The sequence below is a fragment of the Rana temporaria genome, chromosome 3 (assembly GCF_905171775.1).
Source record: "Rana temporaria chromosome 3, aRanTem1.1, whole genome shotgun sequence".
Lineage (NCBI taxonomy): Eukaryota > Metazoa > Chordata > Amphibia > Anura > Ranidae > Rana > Rana temporaria.
This window is the reverse complement of record NC_053491.1, coordinates 182,555,082-182,582,018: the sequence shown is the minus strand read 5'-3', so window position 1 is coordinate 182,582,018 and position 26,937 is coordinate 182,555,082. Positions and strand designations below refer to the sequence as shown.

At 43.9% G+C, this 26,937-nt stretch overlaps 1 protein-coding gene across 3 annotated transcripts in view; it reads right to left on the bottom strand.

The window, feature by feature from the left end:
* PPP1R12A (protein phosphatase 1 regulatory subunit 12A) overlaps positions 1-26,937 on the bottom strand; it is a 184,489-nt gene that overhangs the window by 93,757 nt on the left and 63,795 nt on the right. For all 3 annotated transcript variants that reach the window (XR_005747912.1, XR_005747913.1, XM_040343930.1), the window contains exons 4-6: positions 16,882-17,041; positions 15,488-15,632; positions 9,436-9,510 (exon numbers count right to left, since the gene is read on the bottom strand). Coding sequence is in view for 1 of the 3 variants with exons in the window: in XM_040343930.1 (XP_040199864.1) it covers positions 9,436-9,510; positions 15,488-15,632; positions 16,882-17,041 (380 nt within the window). In the remaining 2 variants the exon portion in view is untranslated. The remainder of the gene's footprint in view (positions 1-9,435; positions 9,511-15,487; positions 15,633-16,881; positions 17,042-26,937) is intronic.

Genomic DNA, 26,937 nt, shown 5'->3' with positions numbered 1-26,937 from the left:
AGCTGCTTTAATAAGTTAAATCAATTACTGTCAAAAACCCTGTGTACAGATTGACACTTTTTGGGGTCAATGGGTACGATGTACCCCATACTCATTCACATAGGGTGGGAGGCCGGGATCTGTGGGCCTCCTTGTTAAAGGGGATTCCAGATTCCAATAAGCCCACCACTCGTAGACCCTGACAACCACCGGCCCAGGGTTGTCTGGAAGAGGCCCATGTTTTCATCAACATGGGGACAAGGTGCTTTGGGGTGTGGGGGGGCGCAGGGCCCCCCCAAAGCACCCACCCCAATGTTGGGGGGCATGTGGACTGGTATAAACCAGATGGGGGGTGGCAAAGGATAAGGGTCTGGTATAGATTTTGGGGGAAACCCAATGCCAATTTTTCCCTTGAAAACCATACCAGACTCTTGGGGGGTGGGTTCGGCTTCACACCATTTTTTTCCCCCTTTCTTCATTTTGGCGAGGGTTCCCCTTCAAGACCTTCAGCGCACAAGCTGCACCGCAGGTCGGATCATATTGTTTTGACTTGTGGTTCGACTTCTATTCAAATCAATGTGCTCTCATAGGGAACCGTTGATTTTGACATAAGCCGCGTCAGACAGTTTTACAGCTGTAACACCTGTCCTCAGTACGCTCTGGCCCTCGTTTTTTTTACAGTCTGAAAACGCTTAGGCCACTTACAGCGTTTTTAAGCTGCAAAAAAAAAAAAAAAAAAAGTCTGATGCTGCAAAAAGCAGCTGTAAAAATGCTTTGTGTGCATGAAGCCTTAGGCCCCATTCACACCTAGGCGTATATACGCCTGTAGTGTGAACGCCGCTGCCGCCCCGACACGCCAGAGGGATGCTTTAGCATTGCCCTCTATGGAGATGGTTCACATCTCCACGCCGAACGCCGGCCGCCTGAAAAAAGGTCCCGGACCTTTTTTTCAGGCGTCTTTCGGCTAGGAGATGTGAACCATCTCCATAGAGGGGGTCACAGGCTGCATTCACAATCGCGGCGTTTTGTCGCCGCGAATCGCGGTACAAAACGCCACTATTTGCCGCCGCAATTCACGGGACAAAACGCCGCGATTCAGTACGCTATAGTGTGAATGCAGCTTTAAAGTCTCTCTGCTAAATTAAGTCTAAAATTGGTTTAGAAAATGTATCCAGTGAAGGATTTAGCGCTCAATGTCCTTGAATCCTTCCCCAACAGACACCTGGCTATAGCCAGCAGGAGCTGCTGTCTGACAGCTGAGGTCCTATCTGTGCAGTGGATTGAAATTAGTAACATGAGTAGTTTAACAGAAAAACAATGTTATCCACTGGACACTACAGTGTTTACTCCAAAGTGAGCCTAAATTTTATGACTGTATACCTCCGTTAAGAGCCTGTGACCCACAAAGTAATCTCAGAACTGCAGAGAACAGTAGTTGACCAAAGCAAAATAAAAAAAATCACCTGAAATTTTTTTGCAACAAAGGGCTTCTTCCGATTATACTGCCAGCAAAAGCTTGCCAGCCTCGTTGAGCAAAAACGATGCTCAACACGGTCATATTTAATGTTGACCTCTGCCGATCTTTTCGAATCCCTAAATAAGGTTGTCATAGGGCCAGAGACTAAAGGTGCCTACAGATAGTGGTGTCCCAAACCAACTGCTTACAGATGGAAGAGATGACAATATAGTTTACCACGTGATCAGTTTTTTGTATTCTATTTTTAGATGCAGTTGTCTATTAACATATCACATTTGTTAAATATAAAAAAATCCTATACTTTATATACGTGCCTACAAAGTCAATTTTTTCCATATTTGTTCTCAATTCATTCTCCTAGTAAGTGTGAGAGGCACCTTTAGTGTGAATATCTCCCAAATACAAAACCAAGTGCCTGATGGCTAGCACAGCAGTCATGTCTATGCCCTACTTTCTTCTGTCTATGGCCAGTTTAAAGTGGTACTAAAAGTCTAAAATGTTTACCTTACACGAGAACTACAGGCAAAACTAGAGAAAGGGAGGGTTTATAACCCCTGCCTTTTTTTGCCATCCCTGTCTCATTGCAGAGATTTCACTTCACTTCCTGTCCCATAGCCAAACAGGAAGTAAAGAATTACCTGCAAATTAAGGGAATCCCTTGGGATCCCCTGGTCACCATAACTAGTGCCCCAATTGGAAGACTCCCCCTCTATTAATTTTACGAACAACCCAAAATGTGTTTTTGTTCATTTCCTTACAATTTCAATGATAATGGTAAATCTCCCTAATGGGGGCATAGACGGCAATAAAAACGTACAGGGATTTTAATCCCTCTCCACTTTATCCAAAAAAAAAAAAATAGGATTTTTTGTACTCACCGTAAAATCCTTTTCTCTGAAGTCCATGGACGGACACAGCTCCTTAAATCTTGACAAGTGGGTTATGTTCCCTGTTTACAGGAGAGGACTAGGCAGAAACATGTTAAATAGTTAAATACATGTTACATTAACAGAGTTGAACAGCCCCGCCCAGGGGGCGGTCCCTCCAGACATAACCCTCCTCACTGCAGCTTGCAGCCTCAGTTCGTAACAAGCAGTACAAACCTAAAAAGGAGGGGTGGGAGCTGTGTCCGTCCATGGACTTCAGAGAAAAGGATTTTACGGTGAGTACAAAAAATCCTATTTTCTCTTATCGTCCATGGACGGACACAGCTCCTTAAATCTTGACAAGTGGGACGTCCCCAAGCAGTGTCAAAAAACGAGGGGTGGGAAATATATCAGTAAAAACAATTTTAACTTCACCCCAAAACAAGCAGAGCTCCTCAACGGAGGAGGTGCAACTTTAAACAGCCGCCGGCAAAAACTAGCGGCTGAAAAAAACATCATAAGATGCACTCACAGCAACCATGTAAATTCTGGAAAAAGCGTGAACGGACGAGCAAATCGCCGCCTCGCACACCTGTGAGACCGACGCATGATGTCGGGAAAAAAAAAAAAAACCCAGGAAGCACCAATTGCCCTGGTCGAAAGTGCCGTGACCGGAAAGGGGGGCCCGCCCTTAGGAGCATAGGCCTGTATGACGGCCTGCCCGATCCACCGAGAAATGGTGGTCGACGAGACCGCCAGGCCCTTTTGTGGACCAGACACCGACACAAAAGAGAGTCAGAAGCTCCGAAATGGAACCGTAGTAGGCTGGTATACCCGCAAAGCGCGTACCACGCCTAAAGTATGAAAGGCCGAAACCTCCTTCGGAAGAAGGGAAGGTCGCGGGCGCACCATCACCTAATCCTTATGGGGGATCAAGCATGGCGGCTTGCAAGACAAGACCGCCAACTCAGAAACCCCTCTAACAGAGGTAAAGGCCACTAAAGGGGCCACCTTCTGAGATAGTGTCAAGAGAAAATCTCTCTGATGTTTCCAAAAGGAAGGTTCCTGAAGAACCGAGAGCACCAGAGTCAAAACTCATGGGGGAAGAGATGGGCCAAGAGGGGAAAGTATATGACAAACCCCTTGCACACAAAAAAAGGGGACCCACCAGGGAACGGGCCGCAAAAAGGCCACTAAAAGAACACAGCCAAGGCTGAAATCTGCCCCCAAACGGTGCTTTAAGCAATTTTTAGATCCAATCCAAGCTTTAAAAACAGCAGGACCCTGGACATTGAAAGTACGCCCGTGGACGTCACTCCATCCCTTCGCACCAAGAGAGGTGCGACGGTAGATCCTCCGGAAGAAGACTACGGTGCCCTGTTGAGATGACCGAGTCAGACAGACCCTGGTCACCTAAAGTCTGGCTTCCAATAACCATGTTAAGCAAGTCAGTGACTGTACAACAGGAGGAAGTATGGGACCTTGAGACAGGAACCTCCTGCCCTGGCAATCGCCAGGGTGCCTCCGCTACCAGGCGCCCGATATCAGCGTACCAAGGACGCCGAGATTAATCTGGAGCGATTAGAATCATCGGGATCTCCTCAGCATCCACTCTGTGGAGCGGCCGAGGAAGCAACTACCATGGAGGAATGGCAAAAAATCACCGATACAGACAACACAGGGCCACCAGTGCGACTGACGCGTCTGTACAAGATCACTAGACCTGGCCACTAACTGACACCCTTGCGGCGGAGACAAGCTGCCAGGAGATCCATGCCATGTGAGGCTCACCTCCTGCAAGGGAGCCGAAACACCCCAAGCACAAAGACCAGTCGCCCTGGTCCAGCATCTGGCGACTCCAGTAGTCTGCCTGCCGGGCATACCTGATGGTAGACTGAAGCCACGGCCGTGGCGTTGTCCGGCTGAAACCAGATTGGTCGACCACAAGGAGAAGCATAGCCTGATCGCCTAAAATAGTAGGACAATGAACAGTAGACAGCACCTGGTATTCCCAGGCGGTCTTCCACCAGGCACTAGCCAGGCCCGACCCTGGGTAGCTACCGAGACCAGACACATTCAAGGAGGTGTGGTCATAGGTCCACGCAAGTCCAGCGACTCAGGGCCGACTGGACCCCCCAGTTTTGTGAACCTCCAGGTTCACAACCCGTGAGCTGGCATTCGTCGTAAACACCGACCACTGGAAGGAAGGAACAACTTCCCGGACCGAAGAGTCGGGAATCTCTGTCACCAACTCAGAGAGACTCTGACTAGGTGGCGCACAGGAATCTAATGATTTCAGAGACAAGAGATTTTTACCACCTGGACAGTAGTTCCACTGGAAAACCAGGGTGTGGAACTGGGCATACAGTACCACCTTGAAGGAGGCTACCCACAGACCCTGAACCAGCAGGCGCCCGGAGAGAAGACCGATTGCGTGATGCCAATACCTTCTCCGCAGACTGAAGAGTCTGCAATTTCTCCAGGGGAAGAAGGACCTTTGCCACTGAGGAGTCTGGATCAACACTAGATACTCCAACGCTGAGTCGGAACCTAGCATGCCCATAATTTGAACCCTGGGTCGCACACATGTAGGGCAGGCTTGCTGCCACTGAGCTACACTTTCTGGCCTAAACGTTTAACATCCACCCGAATCTTCGGAGGGTCTGAATGGGAATAACCCATCCACTAGGTCGGAGACAGAAGCTGCTCTCAGAAGAAAGTCGTCAAAGTAGCCAATGAGGCAAAGCCTCGCTGTCCCAACAAAATTCAAAGTGCGAGCTCCTAGCTCAAAACCCATGGTGCTGGCGCCAGATCAAAAGGGAGGGCCACAGGCTGACAGAGACCCTTCTCTCATCACGAAGCACAGAAAAAAACACTGACATGTGCAAAACGGGACATGCATGTATGCGTCCCTGATGTCCGAGGACGTCAGGACATCCCCCGGATGAAGCGCAGCTACCACCGAACAAATGGATTCCATGCGGAACTACCCGACGTTCACAAAGGTATTTAGGGCCTGAGGCCCATAGAAAACCCCAAAACTCTCGTCCTGCAGGAAAGGTAAAATTACCTTGCAGCTTAGCAAATTCCACACTGCCCAAGGCAGACCGACGTGCCGGGAGGGGAAGACACAAGGACAGAACTTTGTTCTGTGGATAGGAGGAAACCCTATCTAGTACTCCGAAGAGACCACCTCGCAGACCCACTAGTCGGAGAGCAGGGAGGTTTCACTGAATTGTGAACCTGCAAGCCGCCCCTCCCACCTAGAGACAGGGAGGGAAGGCTATATACATTGGCAGGATTTGGGTGCCGGCGTGATCGGCTTATGCACCCAGGGACAGATTAGTCCCCCAGCTGGGCCTTTGACGGCCTGGGAGGGTTGCCCCTAAATAATACACACACATAGTGTGTATGTATATTATGTAGGTGTATGCACACATGTCTTTGGAGGAAACCGGAGTACCCGGAGGAAACCCACACAGACACAGGGAGCGACAATGCAAGCTCCAGGCAGATTGGCGTCAGTGTGCAGATTGGCGTCAGTGTGCAGATTCGAACCAATGACTCTTTTGCTGCCAAGTAATGGAGTTAAGCACTACACCACCGTGTGCATAAAACCATTCTGAAACAGACGCCCTGGATAACAAGGGCGCAGCATTCAATGAAGCATCACAGACCTATATGAGGCCCTGGACCAGCTGGTCCGCTAGGCTAATAACCTCAGGAGAGAGTCGGTGCTCCTCCACTGTCTGGTGCAAAATGCTCACTCTGTGAGTTGTATACAGCACTAGGGGTCAGGACTACTCCAAGATGGCCGCCGAGCGTTCAGAACGCGGCCACAGGAAAAAGGCCAGCACAATGTAAGCTGCGCCATAGCGTGGCTACGACAAAATGGGCGCCAATGGGAGTTTTCAATGTAATTGAAAAATCTCCCAAAAAATAGCGCCAGCGACCACTGAGACCCCAGTGTAGTGGCCACAATAGGCCGCAAGCCAGACCCCAGCATGGTAAACATGGAACGGGTCAGTACTTCGGATCTTCTATCAGTCAGATCCATACAAGCGGGGGTTCCCGCCAGGCGGTGAGGGACTACAAAAGCCCTCAGTGGCTTTTCTCATTCCGCATCTCAGAAATTATCAAAGAAGGGCACAGAAGGAAAAAACCTACACAGCGGTCTGATTTGTGTGATCCAAAAAAGACCGAGCCCTCAGCGGAAACCCAGCTGCACTATGCAGCTTAGGAGAGTCCCTTGCAGCAGTAAAAAGCGCACCCATAAATGCCTTATTCTGCCTTTTTTTTTTTTTTTTTTTTTTAACTAGGTACCTAGTCCATGGCTCCATAACAGAGCATTCCCCAGGGGATAACGGGGGAAGGGGGCACTCTTTTACCGCCCGCCCGCAGTCCACCCCCACCCTGGCACAAACTGTGTCCAGGACTAACAATAAAAACTCTGTGGGAATCCCAGGTGCTAACACCTGCTGCCACCACCAGCATGTGGGGAAGGACCCAGATACTGACTCCAATATTTACATATAGTGTGTATTATAATATGCACACCTGTCCATACAAATAGACAAAAGCTCCTAGAGCCCTATTCAGGGCCTCTCACCCACTTGCTGCGCTGACCAGGGGTAACCAGGGGACTCCCTCAGGAGGAGACTGCCCAGTGCTGTCTGTGAGAGGAAAAGAACCGTGAGGTAACTTTTGCAGGGACCTGTGTTTAAACAGGAAAAGCCTCATAGGGCTGTTTTATTTAAGGATAAGACACAGATACAGCATAAAAAACAAAACCGTTACAGGTGTCACCAATCAGTCAGCGTCTGCTGAAGTATAATCATAAACATCTGTGCTCATCACAGGGCTTTTTACCTCACAGGAAAGCCCAATACAAAAAAGAAAAAGCACAGGCCAGATAACAGTCCCCTCAGGAAGGCCCCCTCCCCCCTGACAGTGGCAATGTTAGCAATGCAGCAAGGGAAAGGAGCAGGGAAGTAAGGGGAAGGGACCCCCGAACCCCAGGAATGCCCAGCTGTACCAACCCACCGAAGCAGGAGGGACTGTACTTACCCGTCCAAGCGAGGACTCGCTGACGCATTCCTGACAGAACTACAACCGAAATGGAGGTAGCTGTCGGCCCGGTCCACTGTGAGTGAGACAACACCACAGCCCAGTCATATGTGGACCTCGGAGCAAAGCTCACCGGCCACCTCAGGAGTCATGAGGTATGGCATGGCAGACCAAGCCTCTTTGCAAAGGTGTGCCCACGCTTGCTGGTCGGACTGAGTAGACTACAAGGATCTATAATATCCAGCCTGTCTCTCAGCCAACAGTTGAAAGAAGATTCTTCAAGAAAAAGTAAAGTAAAATAAAATAAAATTTCTCCTCAGGGCGCTGGGCCCAAAGGGAGCCATACGTCCTTCTCCTTTGCTAGGCAGAACGAAACTGAGGCTGCAAGCTGCAGTGAGGAGGGTTATGTCTGGAGGGACCGCCCCCTGGGCGGGGCTGTTCAACTCTGTTAATGTAACATGTATTTAACTATTTAACATGTTTCTGCCTAGTCCTCTCCTGTAAACAGGGAACATAACCCACTTGTCAAGATTTAAGGAGCTGTGTCCGTCCATGGACGATAAGAGAAAAAAAGTTTTGTTTTTAATTATACTATAACCACTAGCCGCCGCAGTTATACAGCGGCAGGTCGGCTCGGCTGCGTGAGATCACATAGCTTTACGTCATCTCGCATTTCAGCCAATAGGGGCGCGCGTGCGATCGCCCGCAATCGTTTGTTACAGAGCAAGAACCGGGAGCTGTGTGTGTAAACACACAGCTCCCGGTCCTGTCAGGGGGAGAAATGACGGATCATCTGTTCATACAATGTATGAACAGCGATCAGTCATTTCCCCTAGTCAGTCCCCTCCCCCCTTCAGTTATAACACACACAGGGAACATTAACCCCTTCCTCGCCCCCTAGTGTTAACCCCTTGCCCGCCAGTGGCATTTTTATAGTAATCAATGCATTTTTATAGCACTGAAAAAATGTGTCAAAAGTGTCCGAAGTGTCCGCCATAAGGTCGCAGTACCGACAAAAATCGCTGATCGTCACCATTACTAGTAAAAAAAAAAAAAAAAAAAATGCCATAAAACTATCCCCTATTTTGTAGACGCTATAACTTTTGCACAAACCAATCAAACGCCTATTGCGATTTTTTTTTAAGATAAATATGTAGAAGAATACGTATCGGCCTAAACTGACATATATATATATATATATATATATATATATATATATATATATATATATATATATATATATATATATATATATATATATATATATATATATATATATATATATATATATATATATATATATATAGGGGATATTTATTACAGCAAAAAGAAAAATATTCATTTTTTTTCTTTCAAAATTGTTGCTCTATTTTTGTTTATAGCGCAAAAAATAGAAACCGCAGAGGCGATCAAATACCACCAAAAAAAAAAGCTTGATTTGTGGGGGGCAAAAAAAAGGATGCCAATTTTGTTTGGGAGCCACGTCGCACGACCGCACAATTGTCAGTTAAAGCGACGCAGTGCCGAATCGCAAAATAGGGCCCGGTCATTGACCAGCAATATGGTACGGGGCTGAAGTGGTTAAAGCATTTTCTGCATTAAGGCAACAAAACCGACCCACTATCTGTCCTACCCCATTCCTAAACACTTACGTGGCTGCACCTCTCATTTCTTTTCCTCACTTTCAGGAGAAAATAACAGCAGTGGAGCTATAGGCTCCTGCTGCAGTCGGTCCAACACCTGTGAGCAGGGGACTTGGCTTACAGGCACTGGCTGTGCCTGTCTACGCACGCACAGTGCACACTCCAAATGCACTGCCAGACAGTGGTTCTATCCTTGGCAATCAGATGAACGAGAGAAAAATATATTCATTTAATTTCAGACTTTTTACAGCAAGAATGGCCAGATTAACGCGTTCTCGCAGCTAGTCAACATAAGAAAAACATTTAAGCAATAGATTGTACTGGTAAACACAACAAATGAAAGTTGTGTATTGAAAATTAATAGATTATAGGCCTAAAAAAATTAAGTTGTAAAAAAAATTACCAATTTTTGCTTCTTCTGAAGTTCTTCTAAGTATCCTAAAATATCTTCATCAGCAACATCAAGTGCAGTCTGACCCTTTAACAGAAATGGGAAAAAAATAAAAATCACATGGAAACTGAAGGAGCTATACTGCAGAACATTGTTAAAAAGCAGAAATATGGCAAATTTTTACCAATTTTGGCTGTGACATCTCTGCCTTAACATGACACTAAATTATATAATTCTCCGAAAATTATCCATGAACATCCACTACTTAAATGGCCCTATTTTTCATAAATTGTTTGCATTTTCTGTCTTCTGTGAGCTCCTGAACCTCTAGAGCCTCATCCCCCCTCACTTCCATTTCGAAGCGTGTGAGTTCATTGCATATAGCAGTGTGCACGACTGCACAGTAAAAATCCCATAGTCCTTAATCCATCTCTGTAGAAAGCAAGAGAGCGTTGGTGGTTGGGTGCCTACATAAAGTGTAACCATGAATAAAATATAAAGTACTTTCTTAAATTGCATATTTTTTTTTTTTAATTAGAGTTTGTCACCTTAAGCGGTACTGGCTAAGATTTGAAAAAGGTTTATTTTTACACTTTTAAATCAAAGTGGGATTCCACACGCGATTTTTTTTTTTTTTTTAAAGTCAGCAGCTACTAACAGTGTAGCTGCTGACTTTTAATAAGGACACTTACCTGTCCTAGTGTCCCGACGGCGATCCCTCGGTTCTGGCGCCTCCATCCTGAGTAAGGGAAACAGGTAGTGAAGCCATACAGCTTCATTGCCTGTTTCCTACTGCGCATGCGCGACTTGCACGGCGCTTTGTGAATGGGCAGCTGCCTCCTGGGATACACACAGTTCCCAGAAGGCAGCGCGGCTCATTCACAAGACACAGCGACGTAGGACGAGCCTGAAGATCCTCCGGGGTGGAAGAAGAGCTACTTCCGCATAGCAACTGCCCTTTCAGGCGAGTACAACATTTTTTTTCCTCAATTGTTTATTTTATGATTTTTTTTTGGGGGGGGGGGGGGGGGGGAATGGGTGGAACTCCACTTTAAGCAATTGTGATGGTTTTACAGTATGCGCTGCTCTGCATTCTCTTCTTCCTGAAGTATATAGCAAAAAGGTTACCATGTCACTCCAGCGAGCTCCGAGAATAATTCACTCTTGCCGGGAGTGGGTGTCCATGCTAAAGCAATTTCTTTATATTTCAGCAGAAACCTGCTGGATTCTTTAAATGTTTTATAGTGCCAAGGTTTAAACTCCGTGCACCCCAGCTATATAGTAAATACAGGGGGTGAACAGCGGTGCTAGATATGGTGATAACATAAAATTATATAGCAACTGGAATATAGGTGTACATAAAATGTGTGAGTAAGCACAGATTAAAACATTGTTCATAAATGATCTGAGATCTTGTATGATTAGCATCCGGGAGGCAGCTCCCTTGGAGTGAAGCAATGGGCTCTGTGTAGAAATGGGAACAGAGGGGTGCCAGAGTGCAGTATACAGTGGAAACTTGGTTTAATAGTAACGTGGCTGGTCGTGACTTCACAGAAATAGGAAATGTGATTATTCACAGTGGCAAGGAATGGTAATGCATTTCGACGCTCCAGTTTCTTCATCAGACCTTGATTGGCTGGCAAACCTGGCCGTCTTAAATAAAAGAGAAAATGGAAACAGATCTGATGGGCTGGGCGGCCCGTCAATCAGACAGATTTAAAGAGGTAGACGGTTGTAGACCGAAGTGAATGTAAATATGAGGAAAAAGCTTGCTGATTAATAGTGGATGATAATTTTACGACTTTGGAAGAAATTGATCAATTGATTAAATAAATAAAATAAAAATATACCTTGGATATAAAATAAGTTTGTATGAATAAGTTGAAAAATAAAAATCACACCAGCACTTAACAGTGCCAATTTCTATCTCATCGTTCATTCCTCTAGGCGACATGGTATTCAAAGTGAAAATCCAATACGTTTCCTGACACAGCCTTACGTTCTGCCGGGGGAAAATGTATCTGGAATTGATTCAAGAATCCAAACTTTTAGATCTTTGGATGATTGTTTATGATATTCCAGAAAGTGGCGGGAGACACTATGTTTAGGGAGACCAGCATCAACAAATCTGCGATGTTCACCAAATCTGTATCGAACGGTCCAGATTGTACGGCGCACATATAGCATGCCACAAGGGCAAGCTAGACAGTAAACCACAAACATGGAAGAACAGTTATGGAAGGTGTTGACTGTGTATGTCTTGCTTGCCCTTATGAGCAAAGGATTTGTGACCATGTTAAATATGAGCATTAGTCAGGCGCAAGGATTTCTTACACTGAAACATGCCCAGAGGAATGAGCGTTAGTTGAATGTTATTGGATATAGATTGGGTATATTTAATTTTGCTATTCAGAGCCTTCCTATAGGCAAATAGTGTTTACGCATGGGTATTGCTGTAGTATAGACCAGTTTGTGTTAAAAACTCTTCATTTTCCAGTGTTTGTTGTGATATTGCGTCTTCAATCTTGTTCCTACATTTTCTTGTGATTGCAGTTTTGATTTTGGAATGTCATTGGTATTGTAAACCATATGAGCCTGATCAATGAAGTCTGGGGGGTAGGCTCTCTCTATAAATTTCCATTTGAGATGAATACTTTGTGCATTTTAATCCTCTATCCTAGAACAATTGTGTCGTATCAGGTAATGTACTTTTGAGGACATTTTTGACCCATCTCAGATTGTGACAGCTGGTGAAATGTAATTTTTTTTCCTGATGTGGGCTTGGTGTAACTTGGCGATAATCATGGACTCCCACGACTGAGTTCCAAGAGCAAAAAACAAAGAGGTGGCATTTATTAAGGTAAAAAGAAAGACCAAAGGTGTTGGAGTTACAGAAATTTCTGTACAGTATTAAGAGGACCATCCCAGATGATGATAATATGAAGACAAGGTGTGCTGCGAACTGGCTTTGTTCCCATATGCACCTGGTCTCCCATAGGCCCATCAAAAGATTTGCTTAACTAGGGGTAACTTTTGCCCCATAGCAGTCCCAGTCTTCTGGATGTGTGTTCATTGTACACCTCGAATCCCGCATGAGGTTGAACTACAGGCGGTTTTGCATTTTTTATCCTTTGACAGTGACAATTCCAGACAGTCAGTTATTTTGACAGCGACCAGATTCTGTTTGGAACATTATTACTTAAATTTTGAGGATGATTACCTTCAGAAGACTGGGACTGCTATGGGGGAAGATTTTGCCCCCAGTTACGCAAATCTCACGATGGGCCTATGGGAACAAAACCTTCGAAGCACACCTGGTCTTCTATTGGCGCTACATCGATATTATCTAGGATGGTCCTCTTCATACCGTACAGAAATTTTTATTACGCTGCAACTCAAACACCTTTGGTTGTTTTACCTCAGAAATACCACTTTTGTTTTTTGGACTCGGTCATCAAGAGTCCATTAATATTAGTTAAAGGTTACACCAAGCTCACATCGGGAAACTTTATTTACATTTCACCAGCTGTCACCAGTCGAGATGGGTCAAAAATTTCCCCAAAATCCAATTTTGGCGGTTACGGCACAATTGTACTAGGCTAGAAGATTATAATGTACAAAGTGCTCATCTCAAAATGGAAATTTATAGAGAAAAAAAGACTACCCCCCAGACCTCATTGATCAGGCTCATATGGTTTACAATACCAATGACAATCCTAAATCAAAACCGCGATCACAAGAAAATGTAGGAACAACATTCACAACACAATATCACAAAACACTGGAAAATGGAGTTTAAAAAAAAACAAAAAACAAAAAAAAAAAAAAACACTGGTCTACATTACAGCAAGACCAACACTTAAACAATATTCCTACAGTGCCACAATTTGCCTATAGGCTCTGAATATAGAAAGGAAAGGTCGCTCCTAGCAAAATAAAATCTGCCCAATCTGTATACAACATTCAACACCGATTCCTCTGGTGGGCATGTTTCAGTGCAAGAAATTCCTGTGCCCGATTTGTGCTCATATTCAACATGGTTAAAAATCCATTGCTCATAAGGGCAAGACTCAGGCCCCATACACACGAGAGGATTTATCCGCAGATACGGTCCAGCGGACCGTATCCGCGGATAAATCCTCTCGAGGATTTCAGAGGATTTCTATGCGATGGCGTGTACACACCATCGCATTGAAATCCGCGCTGAAATCCTCTGCCGATGACGTGTCGCGCCGTCGCCGCTATTATGACGCGGCGACGGGCGCGACGCTGTCATATAAGGAATTCCACGCATGCGTCAAATCATTACGACGCGTGCGGGGAATCCCTTTAGACGGATGGATCCGGTAAGTCTGTACAGACGAGCGGATCCATCCGTTGGAATGGATTCCAGCAGATGCATTTGTTGTGCATGTCAGCAAATATCCATCTGCTGGAAATCCATCCCAGGGGAGATTTCTCTGCGGATAAATATCCGTTGGCGTGTACACACCATAGGATCTATCCGCAGAAACCCATTTGATGGGATTTATCTGCGGATAGATTCTATGGTGTGTATGTGGCCTTACACATTCAACACCTTCCATAACTGTTCTTTCATGTTTGTGGTTTACAGTCTAGCTTGCCCTTGTGGATCGTACAATCAGGGCCCTTCAAGCCAAATTTGGGGAACATCGCAGATTTGTCGATGCTGGTGTCCCCGCCACTTTCTGGAATAGCATAAGTAATCATCCAAAGATCTAAAAGTTTGTATTGGATTTTCACTTTGGATACCATGTCGCCCCTAGAGGAATGAATGAGGATATCAAAATCAGCACTGATATTTAACAAGTGCTGATGTGTTCCCCCTGGTCATGGCCTCCGAGTCGCCCAGTCACTGGTCTCCACTAAATAGCTCGTATTGGGCAACACAAAAATGTACCACCCCTCCTTTTTTACTCCCCAACATTCTCTTTTTTGTATATTGTGTTCCCTCTAGAGAGTATTGGGACGGATATAAATGCATTTGCTGCACATGTTTACAATTGCACATATGTGCAGGTATGTGGGTATGTATATGCATGAGCAGTTATATTGTGTACATGTATGATTATATGTGTGCAGACATGTGTACCCAATTATCACCATCATTATCCATTATTTGATTTATCCCTTTGAGAAGTATTTTGGTCATGATATAATTTATAACAGATCTACCCTTAATATTATATCCAGCATAGAGTCCTTTCCTTCCTCCATTTCATTAATTGTATTAACTCATAATTTATTATAAATTGTTTGCCAAGTGTTAATAATTTTCTTAATTTTTTTTTATTCATTCATACAAATGTATTAATTTTAAATCCGAGGTACATTTGTAAATTTACATATTTAATCTATTATTTGATCGATTTCTTCAAACGTCATATCAGCCACTATCAGTAAGCTTTTTACTCATTTACATTCACTTCGTTCTACAACCGTCTACCTCTTTAAATCCATTTGACAGGATGGCCAGCCCAACAGATCTTTTTCCATTTCCTCTTTAATTTTAGACTGCTATGTTTACCAGCCAATCATATTGTCTGATGAAGCTGTAGCTTCTGCATTACCATTCCTTGCCACTGTGAATAATCACATTTCTGTGAAGTCATGACCAGCTGCTTTTTGTTTCCTGGTTCCCAGCCTCCTCTGGATCCCTGCAAGATCACACCAGTGCCCCAGGCTGCAAAGGGAAAACAGGACGCCAAAAAGGACATTTATGAGACTCCAGGACTGGCGCTTTTTACCACATATTGAACGAATCTAATTTAACCAGTGAGTTACTACTTTTTTTATTAAATATATTATTTATACTGCACTCAGTCCGGTGCCCCTCTGTTCCCACACTCCAGCTATATACACACAGACACACACACACATCAGGATCTGACAAGCAAAGAGTATAAACAAGTTAACAGATTTTTAAAACTGCTATCAAAATCAATGTAGTCTTTCGCTTCCCAAATGATCCAAGATCACACATGCTGCACTTGTCTACAGTATTATACATAAAAATCTATTGAGGTGCAGAAATGAGACTTACCACTTTATTGACAGTATCCATGTCACAAAGATTTTCTACCAGGATCCTACAAGCCTCTTCCTTGCCCCAGTGGGCAGCTGCATGGAGTGGCGTCCAACCATCATAATCTTTAATATTAATATCATAACATGCTTGAATTAAAAGTCTGCAAGAAAAGGAAAAATAAAATCTGCTTATTTTTGTGCAGTGCCTCAAATGTTAAGACTGAACCCTATATTGTACCAAAAGTGACACACACACACGAGTTGAAGTGGTTGTAAACAGACAGGGGACATTGCGGGCTTCACCTCTAGGTAAGCGTCACATAATGGGCTACTATGCAATGCATAGTAGCCCATTATGCTTTACCTTTGCAGGGAAACAAAGAGGAAGTAAAACGCATCAGGGTTTACTTCCTCTAAGTAAAAGGTGCTCAACTGACACTTTGGATATAGCACTTTTTGGTGTTAAGATATTAAGGTTGATGACCAGAGTCATTTACAGCTCACAAGGCAATCAAAGCACCATCCATAATAAAACATGGAAAGTCTACTCAAAATTGAAACTACATTTTGGGCGGAAGCTGAAGGATTTTACAACCATCTTAGATTGTGATTTTTTTACATTCTCTCTACTTTGAGAGCTAGTGGGCAATTGTATCCATTTTCATTCAAACTGAAATTAATTTTGATGAATTGGAGACCTTGATGCATTAAAGTGAAAAAACGTGAACCTTTACAACCCCTTTAATCCTCCACTTTCCCTCCAGCCGGTGGTCTCCTCTGTGCTTAAGCAAAAGACTGTCCCCCACGTCCAATGTAAGGCTGCTATGCACTCTGCATTGAACTTGATGACATCAGAGGGAATCCAATCACTGGAGCACAGGGGAGAAGAGGCTGCAGGGACCAGTCTTGCAGTGCAAAGGGAGCCTGTGGGATAGATGGACTGAGAAAGTGAAATTACCTTTCTTGTTCCCATACAGCTGAACCAGCATTTAACATGTGCCATGCAGGGGCAGCCCTAATGCAAGAGAAGGTTTTTTACTTTTCTTGGGGGTTGAGCTTTAAAGCCTTTCCTATCTCTGGGGTGGAGTCATGAAACCCTGGACAGAAGAATTGGAAAAACACCTATAGTAGCCCACAGATGACTTGGGGAAAAATAGTGCTTTATTTGGGGGGGGGGGGGGTTGCTAGAAAAAAATTGTTACTTTTTCTTCATAGAGCAGAGAAGGAAAAGTCCTCCTAGGACACTAGCAAAAAACGGGACTGCTAGAGGCAAGGTAATATGGGGGCTGGCTTTTTTTTTGTTTGGTAGTCCAAATTTGCTGAAGCTAGCAATTAAACCAACATGTCCAATTACTACATTCCTGTGTCTACTACAAAAGATATCAATTACGGACTTATATGTAAACATACTTTAAAACTTCAGTGTAACCCTTTGCAGCTGCTACATGCAGAGCTGTGCCTCCTGATTTTGCATGTCGCACATCGTTAACGTGTCCGCTGTTTAGCCACTGTCTTGCATCTCGAAGCATTATCCTCTCTTCCTCTTTCCTTGCTGCTTCCACATCAATACCTAAATGCAACAGTGAAAAAAAAAAAATTATAAAGACACACACACGCACGCACATATACAGAACAATCAAAGATTAACGTTAAAACTTTTCTTCACTTCTGAGCGGCTTGGATTGCTAAAGAGGAAGCCACGTGTAAGTAACAAGCTCATGCCAAATAAGCGCTTACACGGGGCTGAGGATTTTCATCCCCACCCAGGAGGTGACAGCGCTAGTCCAATCACCAGCACTGTTAAATTAGGTAAGGGCAGGGAAGGAAGGGGCTGTGCCAAAGAGCTTTGGGACTGTTTAAGATGCTTCTAGGAAAATTCATAATTGACAGGAGCATTTGACCTCCTCCTGACCTGCTTCAAGTTAGAGCTGCACGATTAATCGTGAAGAATCAAAAATCGCAATGTTTCCCTTCCTGATCTTCAAAACAGCATGTCATGATCTCTCAACAAGTGAAGAGAGTTCTCACAGCTGGATAAACAAAATCCAGGCAGCCCGACAATTTTTAATACAACACGCAAATAGGTGGAAACAAAGTATCTCTTTGTTCTTTTATCAAAGGAAACTCTGCGTGTAGATGAAGGAAGTTTAACCATTTAAATACCAAACCTGACATTTTTTTTAGCAGAGACCCTACAGAATAAAATAGTGGTTGTTGCAATTTTTTATGCCATACAGTATTTCAGCAGTGTTTTTTCAAACGCAATATTTTTTTAAATACACTTTAATGAAAAAAATAAAAACAGCAAAGTTAGCCCAATTTTTTTGTACAATGTGAAAGATGTTACACCGCGAGAATCGTGATCTTTATTCTAAGCAAAAAATAAATAAAAATTGTGATTTTCATTTTAGCCAGAATCGTGCAGCTCTACAAGTGGGTTTTACATTCCCATAAGACTTGAAAGGGAAAGCAAAACCTGCTTTAAGTGAACAAAATCTTGCCAACACAGGCCCCAACAATGTAAAATGCCTGAAGTATTAATTATTTTTCTTTCCTCCTGGTTGCAAACAAAATGGGAGGAAACAAAAAGGCAAGCAAGTCGTACTGTGGGACCATGTTTAAGTAAACCTGTGGCTAAGCCACGCAAAAGCTTACGTTTACTTTATGATCTGTAGTTAAGGACTAAATAAATTGTACTCTACAGGCTTTTACCTGGTTTTCTTAAAGGGGTTGTAAAGCTTTGTGTTTTTCACCTTAACGCATCCTATGCATTAAGCTGAGCTCTGCAATAATGGCAAAACGCACGACACGCCATTCATTTTTAATGGCGTCTAAATGTGGTGTACTTCGACAGCGGTTGTTACAAAACAAAACAGCAAACTGCATCACATGAAGCTAGTTGTAACAAAGAGCTTCTTTTCGGAGACTAGCTTCAAGTGATTTGGTTTGCCACGATTGCTGAGCGACAGTCAGAGCAAAGGTGCGCTGCATTTAGGTGCCGTTAAAAATCAATGGTACCCAAAACACGCGTGGTGCTTTTTGCCATTACTGCAGTCCGATTTGAGAGTTCAAACGCCATATGCGAGTCACAATGCAGGTCTAAGGCATATACACATAAACATTTGTACTTGGCATAAAGGTAAATTTAGACAATCTTTCACACACCAATACAGAGATGCAACAGGCATCAAACTGCACTACCATGTACAGACTGCATGCAGAGGGTTGCACTTTTATATGAATAATAGTTCAAAATTGTTCAGTTAACCCCAAAGTGAAGCATCTTGAAGACATTTCCCTGACTCAATTTAGGACCTTACAAAAGATGTTCCAAGAACAAAAATTATATTTGAATGTCAACTGGGCATCCCCAAGGATGTTTGTTGAGAAATGCTAGATTTGAAAGCACAAAAGTCATTAAAATTTGTCAAGCCAAAAAATGGTTTTCTAAAGCGAGGGGAACTCTCCAGCAGCTATAAAAAAATATATTTTGAAGTAGTAGTCGAATAGGGGAAGTCTATAACCATTGTCAATTTTTTTTTATTATGGTAAGTTGGGCACAGCTATGCATGGTGGAAGCATCAGGCATTATAATACTTTAACCACTTCAGTACCAAGCACTTACACCCCCTTCCTGCCAAAGCCAATTTTCACCTTTCTGTATTGTCGCTGTTTAAATGACCACAAGTGCGCGGTCATGTACCCAAAATTATTTTTTTCTCATTTTGTTCCCACAAATAGAGCTTTTTGCTGGCATTTGAACACCTCTGCGGTTTTTATTTTTTGCTAAGCAAATAAAAGACTGAAAATTGAGAAAACATTTTTTTTTCTTTTGTTTTATTTTTTTTGTAAATAAGCACATTTTCCCCTGCACCGATGGACAATAAGGCGGCTCTGATGGGCACTGGTAGGCAGCACTGATGGGCACTGAAAGCCTGCACTGATGGGTACTTATGGGTGGCACTGCTGGGCTCTAATGATGCCCATCAGTGCCACGTATTAGTGCTCACCGATGGCACTGGCAGGCATTGCTGATGTGCACGGATTACCAGCTTCCTGGGCACAGATTGGCATATCGCTGGTGGTCTAGGGTGGCATACCTGGTGGTCCTGGCAGAAACCGAGGGGGGGGGCTGTACTGATAATCAGCACAGACGTCCCCTGTCAGTAGAGCAGAGTAAGGAAAAGCCGACCAACAGCTCTTCCTGTTGACATTGTGATTAGCCATGATTGGACACGCCTGATTACTTGGTAAAGAGCCTCCGTCAGTGTAGCGGTATGTCAGACTGACACGCCGCACCACCGATCGCTGAGCTTCCTGATGACGCAATTACGTTTGCGAAATGCGTAGAGGCTGTTGGGAAAGAATCCACGTCACTTCCTGTCAAACGATAGTGAGGCCTGGAACACACACTGACAGGGGAGATTACAGGGACATACACGCCAATGCCTCTCACCCCGCATACACGGCTGGGAATTAGCTTGGTGCCGGCTCAGGGGGCACATATAAATGTGAGTGCAATAGTCTTTTAATCTTTGATAATTTTAAATAAAAAGAGTAGCGATATACTACACTATGATGGCTATCCATTTTCTATGAGTATTGATAGAGCAAGAAAAACCATATTGCATTGTCGGCTTGGAAAGGCTGCAGTCTGATCCATTGAACAGGAGTGGTTATTCAAATTAATGAACCAAAGTCGCATATAAAGTTGTATCTGGTGAGTGGCCATTTTATAAGGTGGTGGTGTAGTCATGAAAACTGTGAAAATGTATGCACTTTAAACCACGGATAAGGAACAAAAGTATTGGAACAAACTGATCACTCACTTGGACTATCCATGATTTGATTCTTTTGCAGCTGCACTTTATTGATTTATGGACTTGTTGGAATAAGTCGATTGACTTATCATATTACACATATCAGCATTTGCACTTTGTATCCATTGGGACTTGTTCAATATTTGTTTCACATTTGGCACTTGCACTTTATTGTGTGGTTCAGGAGCATAGTATATTTGATTTATATGGGCATTGGATCATTTGCTTAAACTATATTTACACATTTCACACACATACATATATATATATCTATATCTATATCTATATCTATATATTTTAAAGTGGATTAATTTGGGACACAACACAAATAAAACACTCAACGGGCTGGGAAGAGTATTCCCAAGGATCCCTCACAATATATATATCACGTTAGTAATAAATTTGTGTTTTAACCAATTCTATTTATTCAGAGGTTAGCGCAATCCACCTATTGTTCATTGTTTTTACATCTCACTCGAGGGCGACATGTATTTGATTGCAGCAAACAAGATTAGTTACTAGGCATGTGTGTTTTTTTGCGGCGTAACATACATCCTTCACAAAAGTAAACTTCTGTCTGACAGACCTTACACATGAAGCTGGTTTTAGAGGAGGCTGCAACAGTATTCATCTGGTAAAAAAGCTTGGAGAGAGGGGAAAAAAAAAAAAGTGGTAGCCCTGCAAACCCGAGAAACTTGTATAGTGCGAAAGGGTGGAATATAGGCTTGAGACCATATGCTTGAACCTCTGCCTATACATTGCGAAATGAGAAGCCGGTGCACCTTACAGAATTCACCTGGGATAACAAAAAGGCAAAAAATCAAAAGTACTTATCCCACAGAGCCACCAGAGTATTCTCTGTTTCATTTAAAGGATCCTTGTACCTAAAGACAAATCTATACTTTTTGTTCAAATTAAAAAGGTCAGGAGATATGTGGAGTCCCACACCTGCAACATACTGTGGGTCCTGGAACACCTTGATTGTTAAGAAGTCTGCCTGTCAATTGTCTACACGTGGAATGTACATGGCGGACAAGTCTGGAGTGTGAAGTTTTGCCCAGGTCAGGATCAGTTGCCACAGCAGAACTTCTGGGTCAGTCCATGATTAATGTACACCACCCCAGCGGTGCTTTCTGATTGAATCCAGATTTGATGAACCTGCAAGTAGGATGGTCCAATGCTGCATAGCCAAATTGCCAAAAGTTCCAGATGGTTAATCAGTAGGGAGACTAGATTACTCCATCACGTTCCCAGCTCGACAGGGTGGCATCCATTGTGAGGATCCTTCAAAAGGAAAATGGGATTTCTGTCTCCAGAAACAGATTCCAGAGCCACCAGGTCCTCAGCGAGACAAATAAGACTGTCCAGAGACTGAATTGATTGTAACAGCAGCATAATGTTGAATTGTCTAGGCCTGGCTGAAAACTTGGCAAATCTGAGTGCGAGATGGGTCCTAGACAGCAGAGTATGAACCTGAGACTGGAGCGTGTGAAATTTCTCCTTAGAAAAGAACACACTGGCTTGATTTGTGCCCAGGACAAGACCCATATAATCCAAATAAAAAGTACATTTTATTGCCTTCTGAAGGTTTAGAATCCAACAGAATCACTATAGTCTTCATATTATCTGAAATAGCCTACTATTATTCTTCCATAGACAGGAGATCATCTAAGCACCCTTCAAAGAGGAAGTCATAACACAGCAGAGCGGGGCTAGTAGTCTCCAATACTTGAAGTGCAAACTAGAGGCCAAAGTCTAGGGCCAAAAACTGGTAGTGCAGGGGCCTAACTGCAAAATTAGGGAATCAAAGTGGCAAAGAGGTTAGGAATTCTGCCTTGGAGCACTAGGGTCCTTATTTAAAACCCATGCAAAAAACAATACGTGTTCTCCCAAGGTATTCTGGTTCCCTTTAACACTCCAAAAGACTTAAAAGGTAGGCTTGTGAGGCAGGGCCTGATGTAAATGCGTGTGTGCAGTGCTGCATAATTGTTGGCGTTATACAAATACCTGGAATACAATCAATGATTTGCTCTAAAGATGGGAACAAGTAAGCCAAAAAAAGTAAATGTCCACAGAAGCCATGACATTCTGGTAAAAGCAAGCAACGACACATTTGGTAAATTCCATGCAGAATATTCGGATTCTAATGCCGCGTACACACGACCATTTTTAATGGTCTAGAAAAAACTACGTTTCTCCCCCCCCCCCCCCCCCCCCCCCCAACAAGATTCTGGTCAAGCCTGCCTTGCCTACACACGGTCATGAAAAAAAAAAAAGCTCTAACAAAGCGTGGTGACGTAAGACGGCACTATAAAGGGGAAGTTCCATTCAGATGGCGCCACCCTTGGGGCTGCTTTTGCTGATTTCGAATTAGTAAAAGTTTGGTGAGAGACAATTCGCGCTTTTCTGTCTTCGTGCTTTTCAGTCTGTTACAGCGTGACGAATGCGCCATCTCCATTACGAACGCTAGTTTTACCAGAACGAGCGCTCCCGTCTCATAACTTGCTTCTGAGCATGCGCATTTTTTTCACGTTGTTAAAGCCTACACACGACCATTTTTCACGACGTGAAAAAGGACGACGTGAAAAACGACGCGGAAAAAAATAGAGCAAAAGTCAGCCGCTACAAAAGCTCCTCACCCTCTCCGCCGTGCTGGCATAGCAAGAGTGGGCACCCAGCTGTGACAGCTTGAGGCTTCACAGCCAGGTGTGCACACAGCGCCTTCTCAGTGGCCAGGAAATCTTGGACCTGTTAAGTGTCCCAAAAGATTGCAGGGAGGGGAGAGAGGACGGGGAGTCACCTAGGTAGCTAGGCAACAGTCGTCGCCCCCCCCCTCAACCAAAAAACCTCACATGCCAAATGTAAGGGGGCCACTTTTGGGTGGAACTCCACTTTAAAAACATGCTCGTCTCTCACCAGAATGGTAATCGGGCTGTTAAGGCATGAAACTGCTGGATACACAGCAAGGATAGGCCACTTCTGGCACTGGTAAAATTACATTTCATAGTGGTGCACATCAATAAGAGTGGTGCATCATTTGTAGCCGACGGAGCCTTTTACCAAGAAGCGAAAAGTAGTAGCCTGCAACTCCTCAGGAGCAAGTTCATTAGTCAAGGACTGGAGCAACACAAACAGTATCTGCAACTGATGACTCAGGAGAAGCCAAGGCTGGGCAGATCAGCTACAGAATCTGCGGAAGATGGCTGTGGGAGTGTGCTTGTGGTGTCTGCAGTCAATAACTGGGTAATTTGGGGCATAGGATTTTGCATGAAAACCTAAGGCGAGAGAGGAGAGGGTCCAGCCACACAGAGTCAAACAGGACACAGAGAATGGAATAGGCTGTAATGTCAGAATAACCAGAGGCTGCAAGACACCAACTTGGGCCTTCAGGAAGCGCAAAGAGGCAATCTGACTTATTGTAGCAGTAGACTTCAGGTAACTGACAGCACAGGATGTGACTTATGACATACTTTTGAGAAAAAACTCCCCCTAGCTTCACACCAAGCAAAATTAGGTTTACAAATTTGAATAGTAAATCTCCCTTGAAGTCACCTTCCAAGCCTTCAGTAGGGGAGAAGTGACTGAATTAGAGACTCCCCTGGCTTTAGGAGTCCTGTTATTAAAGCAAAAAGGTCAATCGATCCAGAAGGATCCAAATTGTGTTCCACAGACATGGGAAACAATGTCAGAATACCATGTTCTCCTCCTGGGCCAGTCTGGGGTAAGGAGAATCACTGGAATCGCATGCAAATCCAGCAACGTGGAAGCTATAACAGCAAATGGTGAGGAAACATGGAATTATTCCCAAGCAGCATAAGATCCACTTCCTATTGAGAAACCCAACCCAAGCTTGCTTATTGATTCAAGTATGCCACGGCCATGGCATTGTCAGTTTAGACCCTTCAGCTGCACTGACCAATGCAGTAGGACAATGTGAAGTTCCCTGGACCGAGGTTAGCCAGAACACCACCCCAGCTCATCAAGGACCCTTCAGAATAATGGAAGGAAAGATTCTATGAGGAGATCCACTACTCCAGGGACAGTCTCAAGCTGACGTTTTAATTACATCAGGGACTCTAAGGACAACGTCCTCCTGTTGCCAAACAAGACATTCCATTGGCGGTGCTTGGAATAAACTGAGCAAACGAGGCTACCATTCCAGAACCTTCATGCAATAGCAAACTGAGAAATTCGTCTTGAGCAAGTCCACCTGAGCCCAGAGGGAGAGTCCCTCTCACCTGGATGGTATCTAGGGTCCTAAATACACCTTAAATATCGCAACCTCTGGGTTTGGTTAAGGTGACTTCAGTAAATTCAGATCCCATCTGAACCTCTCCATTGTGTGCACTGTTTGAGACACCTTGGTATAGAAGTGAATTGCTCCCCCAGATGCAAGTTGGACAGGCCAAATAGAAGTGCCAAAACAAAAACACTGATGGTCCTCCACTGAAATCCACAAGAACCGTTGGTCAGGTGGAAAGATTGGAACGTGCAAATAAGCATCTTTGGTATCCACCAATTAAAAAAAATAAAAAATGATATATAAATAAATCTTTGTGGATTCAAAATCATTACAAAAGCATAAAGCATGCAGGGGGATGCTCTAAAAAAAAAAAAAAAAATGTACCGCCTGTAATCACGAGCCACTTGTCTGCAAGCTCTCCCTGCCAATTCCTCTGCAAACATCCTCCCACCTGAGAAATGGGTGTGCCCCTTCATTGTGTAGAGGACTTGTTTCCAGGCATAGGCTGGGTTCACACTACTACACTACTTTCATCCTACTTTGCTCTGCTACATTGGTCCTACATTTATCCTACATTGGTCCTACATCCATCCTACTTTCATGAACAGGATACTACTTTGGTCCGACTTCAATGATATTCAATGGGCCTGAAGTAGGATCAATGTAGGACCAAAAGTAGTACAGGGAGCATTTTCAAAGTCGGACCGACTTGTGTAGGACGCTACAAGACGCTCTCATAGGGAAACATTGAACACAGAGCAAAGTAGGATGAAAGTAGTGTAGTAGTGTGAACCCAGCCTAAAAGTTCATGGTTTCTCAAAGAACTGGGACCTGAGCTTCAAGTCCAAGGCCAGAGACTGGCAAAAGGAATGAGTTTTTGAACCCTACGTTTTTATATAAAGTTCGGAGGGTTTACACAATTTTATGGCCAAAAATGCACATTTTCACGTGTGCAAATTTTAATTTTTTTAACTGCCCTAGAGCACTATTAAAGAAGTCCACTGAGAAGCTGAGAACATGGAAAATATCCCCCCCCCCCCCCCCCCCCAAACATGCAAGGAACAGAGACCTTAAAGTGCAAGTCCAAGCTTTCCAAACAACCTTTCTAACTCCTATGCCAACTACCATGTAAAAAGGACAATGTATATACAGTAAAACCTTGGATTGCAAGCATAATTTGTTCCGGAAACATGCTTGTAATCCAAATCACTCTTATATCAAATTTCCCCATAAGAAATGGAAACTCAAATAATTTGTTCCACAATCATTTATTCATAAGTCCTTCATTTTATAGTCCATATAAAAAGATTACAGTAATGCGATAGGTTGTGTAACCATAAAATGTCCATCCACAAATGGAAGCCTCCACAAGGGGATTAGAAGCAAAATCCAGCAGGAGCTACAGAGTATAAAAGAGAAGAGAGGCACCTCTAAGTGTAGCAATATGGTTATATTTAATCAAAACTAAAACATTTAGCAACTCACATGGACAATGAATAAAAGAGGCACATCCAAGTATGTAGGCATCGGGGGGGGGGGGAACCGGCCACACACAGACCAATAACCTCCTCACCGCCAGCTCTCACCACTATTAGACTGCAATTGTGACCGGGAAGCATGCATGGAAGGGAAGATGTCAATGACGGTGCAGAGGATGGTCTATGTGGACAGCTTTACCCCGGATGCCTGCATACTTAGATGTGCCCGTTTTAATTATAAACCATGCAAGTTTCTAAATATTGCACCTTCATTAAATGTAACCATATTGCTGCACTTGGAGGCTCCTCTCCTCTTTTATACTCAGTTGTGACGTGATGCTACTCTTATATTAAGACATTGCTTGTATATCAAGTCAATATTTATTAAAAATGTTGCTGGTCTTACAAAACGCTCTCAAACCAAGGTTTTACTGTACTTATTCTAAAGGCACCCTGGTCGGGTAACATGATCTGACCAGCTTCAGGGGAGAGGAGAAAAATCACCAACAATGGCTGCAACGGCATTGACTGTGTGGTGAAGTCACCCATAGACTTAGAGGGCATCTGTTGTCTGATCCCTAGCCTGAAGCTGCCACTGGGATCATGTGACTGGACCGCCTTCAGAATAGGCAAGCATACACGCCCTCCTTTCACAGGGTAGCTAGAATAGGAGTTGGAGTTAAATAAAAACCACTTCAGTTTGGGACCAAGGCAGTCGAACCCTGCAAGCATCACAGTAAGCTGCTGCTGTTCCTCAGCAATAGATGTGAATTCCTCCCTTGCCATAAATAACAGCAGGAAGGTGCCCCAGAAGTAAACACGAATACTTGAAAGATGGAGTCAGAGCCGTATGGAAAAAACAGACCCTCCCCCAGGAGAATGGAGGGCTGCGTTCAGGTTCCCTTTCACCTGAAGGTTTTTGGGA